This window comes from Blennius ocellaris (genome assembly GCF_963422515.1).
Source record: "Blennius ocellaris genome assembly, chromosome: 5".
In the NCBI taxonomy this organism is placed as follows: domain Eukaryota; kingdom Metazoa; phylum Chordata; class Actinopteri; order Blenniiformes; family Blenniidae; genus Blennius; species Blennius ocellaris.
Window position 1 is genome coordinate 19690084 of NC_137654.1, and position 15109 is coordinate 19705192.

Below are 15109 nucleotides of genomic sequence, written 5' to 3' on the forward strand. Positions count from 1 at the left end.
CAGAGAACTAGCCTCTGTGCAGAGTCACCTTCTGTTCACAAATGGTTGTAAAGACCTAAAAAACTGAATTAAATCTCATTTGTAAAAATCAGTGAGTCTCATAGGGATTCGACGCAGGATTCATGAGGATTTGTGGCCTTCAGAGTTGTTTTTAGCTCAATTCTTCTCTGATACGTGAAGGAAATGTGCAAGTTTTGTTTATAAAGTTGGTCACGTTTGTAAAATCTTGCTGTTTTCAAAGTCATAAAGTCAAAGTCAGCTTTATTGTCAAGTGTGCTGATATGCATGACATACAGCACAGATGAAATTTCAGTCCTCTCAGACCCACAGTGCAAAGGCATGTAATAATATATTAAGAAAAACAATATAAAGATTTTAAAATCTATACACCCTATAAACATATAAACAGTAAAGTGGCATGTACACAATGTCTCTTTTGAGGTAGAGAATGTTTTGTTATTCACCAACGTTTCTTTTTAAATATTCATCTTCCATCTTCCAGTGAAACACTGCAGCCAACACTTGCAGATTTTTAATTTATTTGAAGTCCTTTGATGCGACTGTTGACGCTGCGAAATTCCGCCCAGTTTCGTCAGCTTGATTCTTGACAACAGGAATATTTTTTTTGTTTAATAAAGTTCTTTTTTTTTTTTTTTTGCTCCTGTCATATTTTTGTGAACAAAAGCCAGCAATGGAAGATAAAGGCAACCTTAGAGGGCAATTTAGGACAAATGGAAAATGGTTTTAATTAAACATCACAAATGCACTGTGTGCACTTCTGCAAGTTTCATTAGGAGGATATAAAACTGCTCTTTCATGCGGTTCAGTCTCACTTCTTCAAGGTCACTTATGTTGCAAACAGCCATTTCCAATGTTATTCTCATCCAAGCTTAGTGGAAAAGTATTGTTTGTTACTTTTTTTTTAATTTTGTCAAACTACCACATATGGTGCTGCAGAAAGTTGCGTAAAGCAGTTGACATAATGTCTCAATATGTGGTGAATGTGGCCTTGGGTGGAGAGCAAAATGAAGAAAACACATCTCTCTTTTTTTTCATGCTTTTTGTTTCAGTTTCTATAAAATTTCACCTGCCATCTTTTTGTTTTCCTTACTGCCTCATATTCTCACTCTTTTCCTGGCAATACATCTCTGGGTGAAGCAGCTGTTGTGTTCAAACTTCCTGAATAGTAAAATCAGTGCGAGCTCCAGGCTGACATAGTAGAAAGAAAGCAAAAACTAGTCCTGCTTCCCACTCGCGCTCTAAATCATCTCACTGTTGTTTTTAGCTCTTTCTCAGAAGGTTAAAGTCAAAAGGTGGAGATGACTTCTCGCTGAGAGTGCTTTGCCCTTCTAGACAATCAATAAAGTCGTCTGTAGATTGCAAGAAGACAGACCAAAAGAGAGGAGAGATTGAGGCGGAGGGATGTTGATTGGCAGCGTCTCCGTGGTGGCGGTCAAGAGGTCTTTTCTGAATTTAGCTTTTTGTGTCAAATAAAACTAATCAGAGTAAAAAGCAATGGCAGAGCAAAGCTATACCTGTCTCTTACAAAGAGGAGATAATCCCAGTTTGGCAAAGGTATTTTCTCTCTGAGTGGTGTTAGTCTGAGGTTAAGCTGTTCCAGCTACAGAATATAAACCAAAGAGGACGAGATTTTTTCTGAGTCAGTTCCTGCCTTGTCCAGAGTACCTTGCTTTCACCAACTCACAGGTATTTTATCATATTTTCAAGTGTTTCTCCTATTTTGCTCCCTGCGTATGCCTTTGTGCCGATTGTTACTGTCAGAGGACCCAAAATCTTATCTGTTTATATAGTCACATTATGAATATGTTGTCCTTGTGGTTCATAGGCGGTAGAAATTGCAAAAAGGCAAGATGGAGAGCTAAGGAAGGGGAGTTTTGGAGCAAATAGTAATGTAATAATGACCAATAAAGTAAAAACTGCTCATAACATAATACATGTTGTCATTGTAAATGTAATAAAGCCAATAATGTAATAAAATACAGAAAACTAATTTACAACCTCATTTGAGAGAGAATTACATAGTATTTAAGGTAATATAGTTTACATTTTAAACATTGTGTTTTCCAGATGTGTCGTTTTATAGTTTTTAAAACAGAAGGAAAAAAAACCTCAATCTAAATCTAAAAAGGTTGGTTTTTGATAACATATCTTGATAAATGCTGCTCAGAGCCTCTTCTCCTGGGTCACGTTCCATGAACATCATTTCTCAAAGAACTTTTCTTTGTTAGCTTAATTTTTGTTAATCTAGCACGTTATATTGCTAAGGATGAAGGTATTTTTGCTTGATATCATATGCATTAGCAGATACTACTTCAGGTTTGGTGGAAGTCCAACTTCATCTATCAAACTTTCATAAAGTCGTAAGATTACTTAAATACTCTACCGGCGGCAAGAGGCTTCAGTGAAATAAATATATCTTTTAGTTCATATTATGTTTTAAGGTTAGGCGGAGAGCGGGGGAGTGAGAAGGTAAGGTTAAGGTAACGGTTGAAGTCGTGCAAATAATCATGGTTGATGTCTGCGTAGCTCTCCAGGAAATTAAGTCAATACTATGTTCACTCACGGTGGGAAATCACAAAATGTGTGCGTGCGTGTGTGCATGCATGTGTGTGTGTGTTTTATGGTATATACCTCCAAAGAAATTACTGCCTTATTCCCTCGTGGCAGAAATGTCATCATGTATAAAAGCAGCTCTTCAGATGAGTGGTGGATGCAAAATGAAATGAGACCCTTCCCTGGCTATTTATGCAGGTGTGTGTGTGTGTGTGTGTGTGTGTGTGTGTGTGTGTGTGTGTGTGTGTGTGTGTGTGTGTGTGTGTGTGTGTGTGTGTGTGTGTGTGTGTGTGTGTGTGTGTGTGTGTGTGTGTGTGTGTGTGTGTGTGTGTGTGTGTATGCTTCCCAGGCGAGCCTGAGGCAGAACCTAATCTGGTCTCAGAGCTCTATTGCTCCAGTTTTCACTCAGCCAAATCTTATATCGGCAAGGATGTAACTCACAAGGTGCAATGAATTTTTTAACTTTCAACTAAAACATGGACCTCAAGTAAAACATCCTAGCACAGTCTGCAGAGTATGGCATGGGAGCTGAACGGATATGTAGTGTTTTTATTCAGTTGAGGATATATGCCAAATTAGATTCTGTTAAAGTGAAGTTTTTTTTTTTTTTTTTTGCTGGCTTGCATCTTATGGATAAAATCTCTAAAGAGTAATTAATTCTTAATCATGGCTCCCTGATGGAAAGAAGAGAAGGAATGAGGAAGAAAGGTGTTTGGATGAGTTTATTGAGGCTGGTGGAGGAAAGGATTTCAGCAGGATTGAGCCTCAGTATTCTGATTTCCTGGCAGATGAGGGAATATTTAGGATTTTTGAAAGCTTCAGTTCTTTCTGTTCAAAGTGAATTTAAATTGCAGTTTTGTCTACAGCACATGTGCTCAGTGAGTCACATGGCCAATGTTAGTGAGAGTTAACAGTGTAGATTTGGTTGGTTTTATGATGGAGCCCAATATATTTGCAAACATCCAGCTAAATCTCAGCTTTTGGAAATTGTATTTGCATAAGATGCTCACGATTTGTCGTACATTGATGGTTATACTGCTTGTACAAACACCTACCATCTCACTGAACAAAGAGCCAAAGAGTCTCAGGTTAACTCAAAACTTTGACGAGCCTAACCAGTTTGACCCAGCAGCTGAATTTAACCATTAAATCGATGGGTTTTAAATCAATTAAAAGATAAATGAATCACAAATAAATAGATATGAATACATGCATAAAAGACTGATCATTATTAAATAGAAAATTAACAACACCTGCCTTCTTACTGTGTATTACTCAGCTTTTATCTTGGCCTTCAGAGCCGCTTCATATAAAGAGTCAATATGCAGGTAAAGGGCATCTTTCACCTTGTTAGAGGCCAAATGATTTATTTTTTTCTACTTACTCTTATAGCCCTCCATAATTTTCCTCCTCGGCTGCAACACTTATGTTTATGAAATGGACATCATCTCTTATTCTGTTTGAATTATAATTAAAACATTTTAAAGTATGATGTAAGATGAATTTAACAACTTCAAATTTGTCTATAAATAAGATTTGTTTGTTAAATGTTGTATAGTCTTCTTGTCTGATCTCTGATATACATTTGAAGAATCAGCAGTAACACCATAAAAGTCTTTTTTTAAATAATTTCACCCCAACTGAGTTATATAAACCACAACAACAGTGTTCATTTATGTGGTCATCCACATGGTCCTGCACTTCTGATATTTTCCATAACACTTCTCCAATCTAATAATAAAAAAATGCTTTCATCCCATCCAAACATTTCAGACTGAAAATAGTAAAATGTGATTACAGTAGGACTTTTTGATGGGATAGACTTGACTCTGGGTATTAACAGACTTACTGAGGGAATATCAGAGTTTGAAAATATGACCAGGTTGCAGCACATTAAAGTACACAAAGACAAACTTTGTTTTTTAATTATATAACAAAGACTGCTTGCTGCTCATTCTGTTCCAGAGCAGCTTTCTCTGAACTTACATCCACAGGATCCTTTGAGAGAAAATACTATTCCAAGAAATGTATTGTTTGTTCCAGATTTAATCTTCAGCAGTGAAACTGAGCGCTTTGGTTTTCGTGCATGCGCGCGTGCATGCGTGTAACAGGATGTACGGCCAGTACACAATCATTTTTTGCCTTCCAACAGTCCACATGCAGCCTGTAGCCTCTGTACGTACTGTAGGTGTTAATGAATGCCCTCTCTTCATGTTTCCCCTACACTTCTCTGTCTTCTCAAGTGATGCTTCAGCAACAATTCAGGCTCAAGCTGTCGTGCTGTGGCTGTGCCTGAAAGCACAGATGGGCCTTAGACTCAAGTGCCGGGGTCCCAGAGGCTCGGAGAATCTATCAGAGAACTGCAAAAGTAGATTCAATCTAGCGGGGCATGTTCTTAACATCCCTCCATTACCTCCACGCTGCCTGGCAACCGTCGCCACAGTCACCAGCGCCCGTTTGCATGGTGACCCCAGAGAGACGATTCCATTGGTCGAGCTCAACACCAGAACGTAAAGAAGGGTTATCCCACAGGCCTGTGAGAGTGCTGTGCCAGCACAAATGTATATAAAGTGCAAGGGGAAAAAAGGAGAGAGTCGGGAAAACCTGTCAAGCAGAGCCGCAGCAAGGATGTGGGAAACAAAACTATTAATGCTGCAGGAGGAGGTAAACAATTTAAAGGGAGTCAGTGCAGTTGTTGCAGATGTGCACAGTGGTCAGTGTGTGTGTGTGTGCGTGCGTGCGTGCGTGCGTGCGTGCGTGCGTGCGTGCGTGCGTGCGTGCGTGCGTGCGTGCGTGCGTGCGTGCGTGCGTGCGTGCGTGCGTGCGTGCGTGTGTGTTTACATGCACTCATGTTTATCTCCCGTGCCTCGCTTGAAATTACTGAATCACAGCGTGAACTATCTGCAGGTCAACAAACATTACCGTGTTTTAAATGGAGCTCAAGTGAGAGGTTGAGCCTGAATTTCCATTCATTACCATATGCTTACTGTGCCAGGTATGCCTGCTGGTACTCTACAATACATAGTTTGCATGTGTATATATATATAGATAGATATTTCCCCTGGTAGGCGGAGCGTGCATGCCTAAACACATGAAGATATGCACACATATATCCACATAGGCAATTAACCCCTCAGCAATGCGTGAACCTGCTGCTAAATGTGCTTTCTGTCATCATTTACACAGCTCGCATTATCCTCAACCATTTTCTCTTCAATTAATCCATCACTTTGGTTTCAAAATGCAGACAGGAAAGCAACAAAAAACAGCTTCTTTGTAGCCAACACATCACCATGATGGGAAAAACGTCCAACTTTTCAGAAGAGAATGATTCCAATTATACAGTATCCTTGAAAAGCTGTTATTCCGGGAGTTGCAAGATTTATTGCCAACCGCAATTTCATGTAAACTTATGTAGGTGACAGTAATGTGCACTCAGATGTATTTTCATTCACACATGTATTTACAAACTACAATATCAGACTCGGGAGAAATTGAGAAAGCATGTCAGACCTGAGCATCACATGGCCTGCAGACCACATAAAGCCGATGGCTGTCCCATGGCAGCGTGAGGTCAAGGATAAATTCTAAATACAAGACAGCTACTTTACTTCTGTATTGAATGTAGTGAGGTTAAAGTTGTGAGGTTACAATTCGAAGCGCCATTAGCAAATTTAACAAGGAAAAGTACATATCAACAGCAGCATCACACAGGTCTTATTTAATATGTTTCCACATTGATCAGGCATGTGCATGTACTGTGCATCCAGAGTGGGGGTGGTCCCGGTATCGACCAGGTTCAGTAACAGGTTGGACTCTACTCAGCAACATTTTAAACAGCAGTTCAGTGTCATCAAACATCTTTAAATTATGAGTAGATTGAGTTCAGAATTCAGAAAAAAATAGCACCGAACTGGTGAGATGCTGAATCGAAGGAGCTGATATGCTGGACTCTGGACTGACCGTAGTTTACAAACTAAAGACAGAAGATTGTGGGAATTATGACATTATTTATTTAGCCAAACAAATTCCTTCCACCGCAGCACCAAAACTGATAGGAAGATAAGAATTTGGTGTTTCAAATGCAAGAATAACTTTGAGCTGCACAGTATTTACCTGCTCCACTTCAAACTGATTTCCAACCCAAGGAGTATTTTTTTTTCTTGTAGTCACCATGAATCATTCATGAGTATCACTGAAGATCAGAGTCAGTTTATAACAGGAGATCAGAGTGAATAGTTTAGTATTTCATGTTGGATTTAATCAATAGCACCTCGACTAAAAAGTGATGTAGCTCAAATCAGTTGGCTGTCAGGATGATACCCAATCATCCTGACACTGGATTGGTGTCGGCTAACGCTAACAGGTGTATTTTCTTTTTCAACTCTTTTTCAGAAAGCCCGCTTGGCCAGGATACGAATATCCAAGACAGGAAGCTCCAATGCCTTCCTCCACAGCAAGCGCAACGGCCTGTTCAACGAAGCTTTGGAGCTCACGGTGAGACGTGCCACAGTTACCACAACGCTGCTCCGGTCAAGAAGGAGCACTTTCACTTCATTTGTCTTTTAATCTGCAGTAACTACCTCTTTTGATGTGGACCTTGCCCGTCCGAACTTTAATTATCCCGGCGTCCCATCAGAGATGCTCGCAGGGATCTCATTCGATAAGAGGCGAGCATCTCTGAGCTCAGCTGGGCGGCTGAGGAACAGGCTTCAGGCGATGCAGCAGGGAAAGTAAACACAACTCAAGGATGTTCCTTGCCACACCAAAATGTTGCGGTTCACAGGCACTATAGTCGCCTGGGGCCGACGCAGCACAAAAACAAGTGCTTCTTCCACCCTCGTGCCCGCTCTCTATACGTCTCTATTGCTTTATCTCTTTAAGAAGCAACAGTGAGGGCGAAATGACAACAGAACCAGTAATACTCAAGTTGGTGCAGAATAACGCATCAATTTCATACTAATGCCCGAGGAACCAAAACACTGAGAAGATGTGCAGCGGTGTGGCTATTCGAATACAAGTTTCTTATGTGAATTTATGTTCCTTTTCTGTCTCCGATTTTCTGCAGCTGAGGCTGTTTTATAGATGATTTGTGAGATTTGGATTTTTTGTCGATAGTGTTAGACAACTCAAAAGTTAACTGAATCTCTGCATACAGGGAGATGTTGTGGTTAAGAAAATATGGTTGGATTTAAAGTTGACAGCATTTTATTTCAGATTAAATTTACTCTCCCTCACAAAGGCTACAAAACCCAAAGTGAAGTAAATGCCGTATTTGCAATAGAGAAAGTGAATCGTTCTGGTGTACATCTGAGACACACGGAACTTTCCAAAAGTTAGAGAAGAAAAATCTATAATTTAAGTGTAAAAAACACTACAGAAACCTTATTAGCAGTTCAAAACTGAATGGAAGATTGTCTGTAGTAATATTTTTTCTTTTCTTGAACCTCTTATCAGGTATTATGTACGTTTCCGTCATCAAAAAGCATCTGAATTTAACTACCGTAATTTTGCGCTAAAATTCCAGTTGGAGTACGAATAATTTGATTTCCTGTAAAGTGGACAATTTGTTCGAAGGTTTTCTCAACAGCTACATGAAATGTTAATTGCTGCCAAATTCAGGTCTGATTGTGAGTTCTCTATTTACTAATGCCGTGTACTGCACCATGGAGACCATCGCAGTGTGTTTTGTCACCGAGCAGATCAAGCTGTTTCCACTCTACAGTATGGTGACCACCTGCGTGGTGAGCCAGAGCCGCCTCCAGACAGACTGCCGATATGTGCTTGCGTGCAGTCATATGTATAGAAAAGGCCAAAAATAACTTGGGCTAAACACCTGTGTTTTACTGCTGTGTTCGGTAGAGATAAGCGGAGCGAACACAGGTGAGCGGCGTTGCTCTGCACCTGTACGTACCATCTCGGCAAGGACGGATCTGCTTACAACAGCGGCCATGCGCTTAAACTAAAAATTGCTCCTACAAATCTTCCAAACATGACGTTTTACTTGCCTCCGGGCGGTGCTGTGGAGCGTGGCAGGATCAGGGCAGAACTTGTTGGCTCCGTTTTGTCTCCAAACAGCTCCACCACAGGATCTGCTGGTGACGTCTGATGCAACCCATTGAAAGTCTTCATGTGAAACCCTGTCGTAATTCTGACAAGAACAATGATGGCCTTCAGCATTTTTCTGCGAAGACGTCTTCACAAGCTCACGCTCAGGCCATTATCCCAAATAGTTTGGCTATACAAGCAGAGTAATCATTGCTTCCTGACTACTGGCTATTCTTAAATCTTCTGGGACGCTAAAAAGATAACGACAACATGTCTTAACTATGTACTCACTATTATCTTTTTCCAAAACAATGCAATACAATGTTGTCTTTTCGATTCATATGTAGTATATATAAAGCCTTCAGAGTAGTCAATAGTCTTATTTTCTGACTCACCTCACCACCGCCCAGAATGGAGTCCAAACCACCATAGAACTCGAAATAGCTCCCTCTTGTTCAAGCTTGCACAAATAAACAAATGCACAAACAGACCGTGGTACAAGAAATAAGCAGTATGAAAAACAAGTCATTAATATGTTTCCCGTAGCCAGCCTTTTCAAAAACAGAAATGGAGGAGGCAAAACAATTACAAGGGCATTCTTGCAGCGATAGTACTCGCTGTATAAAGTGTCCTTTCCTGCGCAGATCAATGCTGGAGCTCCGCTGATGTTAGCAAATGTGTCCACCGGGGTAACGCTCTGGGTGTTTGACTGGCGTGATGGTAAACCTGTCATCCGCCTGCTCTCAGTGCTGAACTATGAACACTAGTAAAACTATACATGTCTGTTTCCCTTTTGTCTCCTTCTACAACTGAAGCAACTCCCATACAAGATGAACCTTTCAGATCAGGTACTGAGACGGTACTTGGCCGCACACCTCCTACATCTGATTAGTTTTTGTCCTCACAGAGAATAAAGAGTAACATTTGCTTTGTGGGTGTATTGTGTGTGTGTGTGTGTGCGTGTGTGTGTGTGTGCGCGTGTGTGTGTGTGTGTGTGTGTGTGTGTGTGTGTGTGTGTGTGTGTGTGTGTGTGTGTGTGTGTGTGTGTGTGTGTGTGTGTGTGTGTGTGTGTGTGTGTGTATTTCAGAGTTCCACTGAGGATGAACAACGTTTAAGTAAGTCTACCTCTCTATTAGAGAGCCAGCACCACCACCTGCTGCACTGTCTGGAAAAAACCACTGTGAGTACACACGCAGCTTTTCATCTCTATTCAAACATTTTATTTTTTTTTCCACTCCACTGAATCTAGTAATCACACAAAAGCTCTTTTATGGAGCCAAAATTGTGCATCCACCCGTACGTTGTACTGTAGCTGTGGCTCATTAGGTGAAAATAACTGACAGCCTGGCATAATGTGTATAGAGCTACAGCATTTTTATGTCCATGTGCAAATACTGCTCATTGTGGCGTGATGTCCAGTACACTGCATTTCCCCTTTGATACATGCTTGCCTGCGTGTGTGTGTGTGTGTGTGTGTGTGTGTGTGTGTGTGTGTGTGTGTGTGTGTGTGTGTGTGTGTGTGTGTGTGTGTGTGTGTGTGTGTGTGTGTGTGTGTGTGTGTGTGTGTGTGTGTGTGTGTGTGTGTGTGTGTGTGTGTGTGTGTGTGTGTGTGTGTGTGTGTCTAGACCCGACCCGCCGTCTGTTTCAGCCCCGCACAACTCTTAGCATGACAAATCAAAGAGTCTGAGCACGCTCTGGTGAACATGCACCCAAACTCTCTTCACACTCTGCATGTTTGTGAAAGTGGACCACATGAAGACCAGTATGGATGTAGGTCAGATGTGTAATGTTGGATTTTTGTGACGCCTGAAAGACTGTGTGAACTGCTGCAGCCAATAAATGGAGCACTCAGCTCCTTCTCTCTCGCTCTGTCTTCCAAACGGAGCAGCACCTGAGCGTCACATGCTATCACGGACGACATATTAACTTTAATCTGCAACGAGCTGCATCCAGGAGGAACATGAGTCTGAATATGACATGGTTCCATCTTCTACGCCACTTTATCTAACTCAGAGTCTCGATCCCAGCTGATTTTCTGGTGAGGGTAGATCACAGCCATACTGAATTCGCAATTTGGAATCAATGCAAACTATTTGCGTCTTTAACACTGCAATTACTACAATCTGAATTTTCAATGGCATCACAGGTTTATACAGCTTGAAAAACTACACAAGTGTGTTTTGGTGCTTTTTCGATTTGTCTTTCACTGACTGTCAAAACAAATATCAGATCTTGAAGTTACATCAGGCTCAATATAATTGAGCCTGATGTAACTTAACCTGCAAAACTCCATCTGCTGTCTGGAAAATATTCAGATTTTTCAGTAAACACTAATGCAGGTTGTTACTTTAAGAGTCAAAAATGTGTAATGAGGGGATAATTCTGCTTCCTTCATATCGATAGAGGTCATTGTTAATATAAAATTATTGATTAGAAGTGCTTTATAAAGTTATTCACCCACTAAATGGTGGGAAAATGGTTCAGCTCTGCAGACCTTAAAATAATCACACATCCTGCAAGGTGTTATTGACCCAGGCTACGAAGCAGAAAATGACTATATTGCGAAAATGCTATATTAAACTATATACAGCACAAGGCCGTAAATAAAAATCTTATAATTGCCACATCTTTTTGTATGACGCTCTGTCTCTGTCCCTCTCTCTTTGTTTGCAGAACCACGAGTTTGTGGATGAGCAGTATTACCAGCAGAGCTACCTGGAGGCGGGGCTACAGAATTATCCATCCCGGAGCCCGTCCCTCTCCAGCCAGGATGGCGTGACAGGGACGTGCTGCACTCGCCGGAGCAAGAAGCACCACAGCCCTTTGCCCAATGCCAGTGGCCCAGCACACATGCAGCCTTTGACACACACGCACACACACCCACAAGGCTTGCAGGAGCTCAGCACCATCCATATCCAGCCCCTCAGCACCAGGTAAGATCAGGGTTGCAGCACTCTTAGAGCTAATGAACAGCAATAAACAAGGCTCTGCCATCTGTGAGCGTTAGCCTAATTACCCATTATGTAACTAATGACAACTGACAAGGAGATGCTAAATTACCTCAGGATATCACATTTGATTCTGAGGAGGGTTCTTTTGTCTTAATCGAGGCGTCTTTGCAGGGACGTTTTGAAGTCAAAAAGACTGAGGGGAAAAAAACTGAGTTTTTAAAATTGAGAAGTTGCAAACAACTGCTTGAACATAAACAGAAAACATGATTTTCTGATTGAGGTTGCTTCTCCAGCTTTCTAACAGACGTGTCTAGAATAAGCACGCACCTTTTACATTGAGATCGGCCCTAAAACTCATGCAGAAGCGTGTTTGGCTTCTGAAGTACTCCACATTCCCCATCAACATCTTATTTACTCTGCCTTTCTGCTGTTTGCTTGAAAAGGCTGCAAACATTTAATGGGCAGATTAAAGCTGTGGAGATCTTCAGAGAGGGATGTTGATTCTCATTAATGCTTTTGAGTCGTGTTCGTCTGATGGTCTGACTGCATGCATGTTTTGTGCTGAACATCCAGTGAAACGCTACAGAACTTCTGAGCTGTGAGGTCTGTTTACTTAGGGGTGTCAAACATAAGGCCCATGGGCCTAAACCAACCGGCAAGAGGTTTAAAGGCTTTTCAAAGAAGAATGATGCCCAAAGACCTCGTTACCTTTCCTTGAACCTCTGTCGCTGTGTTCTTTTCTCAAGGTGAAATATCCCACCCGGATCCTAATATTTTCTTTCTTGGTCCGTCCTTTAGTCGCTCCAGTCTGAACATGCGTGTAGACGAGCAAGCACCTCTGAACTGCCAGAGCAGCCAGATCACCACAGCAATCATCAGCATCCCCACACCCCCGGTGACGACCCCGGAGGGCGACGCTCATCTGCCCGCCGGCCCTGCCCTCCAAAACGTTGTGAAAGTGTCGGCACTGTGAAGACTTGAGAGTGCAGGCGGGTCACACAGAAAGACAGATAAAGACTCCTGGAGACAGACTGAGGGACTGAGGCTGGCTGCGAGAGATGAGGAGGGCGAGCCGAGTCTGAGTCTGGCCTTGGTGGAGCCTGCCCTCTGTTGGCCATGTACTGTAACGACATGCACTCCCTTGTACAGACTGGAGATGGCTTTTAGATAACAGTATCTTCATGTTAGTGGTTGGCATACGTGTGTGCGAGTGTGTGTGAGTGGAAAAGATACTGAGGGGGTCATTTTAGGAGAGGAGGCGAGTGAGTGTGTGCCTCCAGAGGGTCCGAAGGTGAGTTCCCAGAGTACATCATGTGTCACTGTGCACAAAGCACCTTTTGTTTTTTCGTATGATTTATGCTTCTGTTCAACTCTTTTTCCCCCCCCTTTTTTTTAAAGCCGGGAATATAAGGGTATAGGATGATCTCAAAAGGGGGAAGAAGAAGAAATCACAAAATCAAAGCTTTTTTTTCCACATTGACTCATCCTGCCCTTTTGTTTTTGTGTCACTTTGGTCCATTTTACCTTGTCATAGATTAATACGCCACCTTTTTAGGTCCAATATTATTCCACTTGAGTAACTAACTTGTTCGAGGGACGAAATGCAGTTGGCGTGTCTGTGACGGCGTGACCAATGAGTTCTGTGTTCGTAAATGGGTGCTTGTGAAATTTTGCTAGATGATAGAGGTATTGTGACAGTTCAAGTAGGAGGTGTGTGTGCGTGTGTGTGTGCGTGTGTGTGTGCGTGTGTGTGTGCGTGTGTGTGTGCGTGTGTGTGTGCGTGTGTGTGTGTGTGTGTGTGTGTGTGTGTGTGTGTGTGTGTGTGTGTGTGTGTGTGTGTGTGTGTGTGTGTGCGTGTGCGCGTCAGTTGATTGAAAACGTGTGTTTCAATTCTTCTGGAAGTCTCTATTGCTCAGTATATGGTATATTTGACTTAGCTGCCACTCTGAAGGGTTCCTTGCACACATTTCTGTCTAAAATTCTCAGCTCCTGGTCCTCCACACGACAACATGCCTGTTTTGCTGGAGTAAAACAGATTTTTTTTTTTTTTCATTTTGTTTTTCTTTGTACTTTTATGAATTTTTAGCCACTGTTTCATGTTTTGCCCCGACGGACCTCAAGTGACTCAATTCCACTGAAGAAGAAACATTTAGAATTGAAAGCCACCTCAATTAAAAGCACAAGGCGTCTGCTGAGAATTTCCGACACAAATCTGTCCTGAGCCCGGGATCTTTGTGAATATTGTTAATAGAATATTTTGTAATATTTGACCATCGTTTGGCAGAATCAGTGAAGCTGTCCTCTCGTTCTCTCTCTCTCTCTCTCTTGTTGTCGTCCTGTTGTATCCCTACCTCCTGTGTGAACAACAGTATGCTTTCAGTAGCCTTTATAGCTGTCAACGTTTTTTCTTCCCCAGACTCAGCGGGCATTTTTCAAAGTTGTTGAGTATGTGTACTCTATGTGGTTAGGAAACTTGATGTTTGTACTTTCTGTCCTCCTTGGTGTTTCGAATGGTTTTATTTACTTTCTCTTCTGAAGAAACTAAAGCAGGGACGTTAACTATACCGGTCAACGCAGAGACATGGAGGACACTGGATGAACCACCCACAGATCTCTGTGACACACACATATACATCAAAAAAAAAAAAAACATATCGGGCTGTTCAGTCTGTTCCCTCCGATCCCAGACAATTTTCTGACCTTAGAACCACCTCTCATCAAATCCCATCAAAGTTGACCTTTGTAACCATGGATGATGACCTTTAAGCCGTGCTAATCTCCAAGCTGATGCTGCTCTGTTTCTGCCTTTTTTCATCTCTGAATGTCATTTTGGGCTCAGCTCCGTCTTTCACTGGATGAGATGAGTTTTTGGGGTTGTTTTTTTTAACCAAACGGCAACAGCAGACTAAACACACACTTCTGCCCCACGTAATGAGGATCAAGAGCACACAGGCTGGGTGAGAGATACACCGGTGTCGGGATATTTCAAAAGCAATACTGGAACTGGTCCACTGTTACGTCTGCCCACATGTAGCTGTTTGTTTTCTTCCTGTAGAAACTACACAATTTAAAACACCTGTCAAGACTAGCAGCAAATGTATGACGATCTTTTAAAATATCTATGAATATATGTATAATTAGCTTAAGATGGAGTAATCTGAAGAGTTTAATCTGTTTTACATTTGTACTAAGAGTTAGGAAAACACACATATCTCATCAGCCAACAAATATATTGTACATTGGTTGCATATCAATGCATCACTCCAGAAGACTCACTGGTCCATTAAACTCTGCCGTTGTGCTTCAGTTTTCTTCCGAGTACAAACGTGAGGAAAGCCACAACTCTTCTGCAGAGTGGGCGCAGCGTGTCTCGCCTCCTAATAACCTCCTCGTAGTGGTCTCGTACCTGGTAATTTAGTACTGTACACAGTGACAACGACTGCCTAGATCCAGTATTAGTGTTTAGTTAAACTGTGCGCCAATTTATATGGAGTTTAAAAGAAAAGAAGACAAGCACAGGCGGACGGAGCCTTTTC

General features: G+C 41.8%; 1 protein-coding gene across 1 annotated transcript in view; it reads left to right on the plus strand.

The window, feature by feature from the left end:
* Positions 1 to 12546, plus strand: part of kcnd3 (potassium voltage-gated channel, Shal-related subfamily, member 3) — a gene marked incomplete at its 3' end in the record, with an annotated part of 100046 nt that extends 87500 nt beyond the window's left edge. Inside the window, exons 3-7 of the mRNA XM_080495980.1 lie at positions 6970 to 7071; positions 9438 to 9470; positions 9710 to 9802; positions 11296 to 11555; positions 12372 to 12546. Of these exons, the coding sequence (XP_080352106.1) occupies positions 6970 to 7071; positions 9438 to 9470; positions 9710 to 9802; positions 11296 to 11555; positions 12372 to 12546 (663 nt within the window). The remainder of the gene's footprint in view (positions 1 to 6969; positions 7072 to 9437; positions 9471 to 9709; positions 9803 to 11295; positions 11556 to 12371) is intronic.
* Positions 12547 to 15109: the final 2563 nt, after the last annotated feature.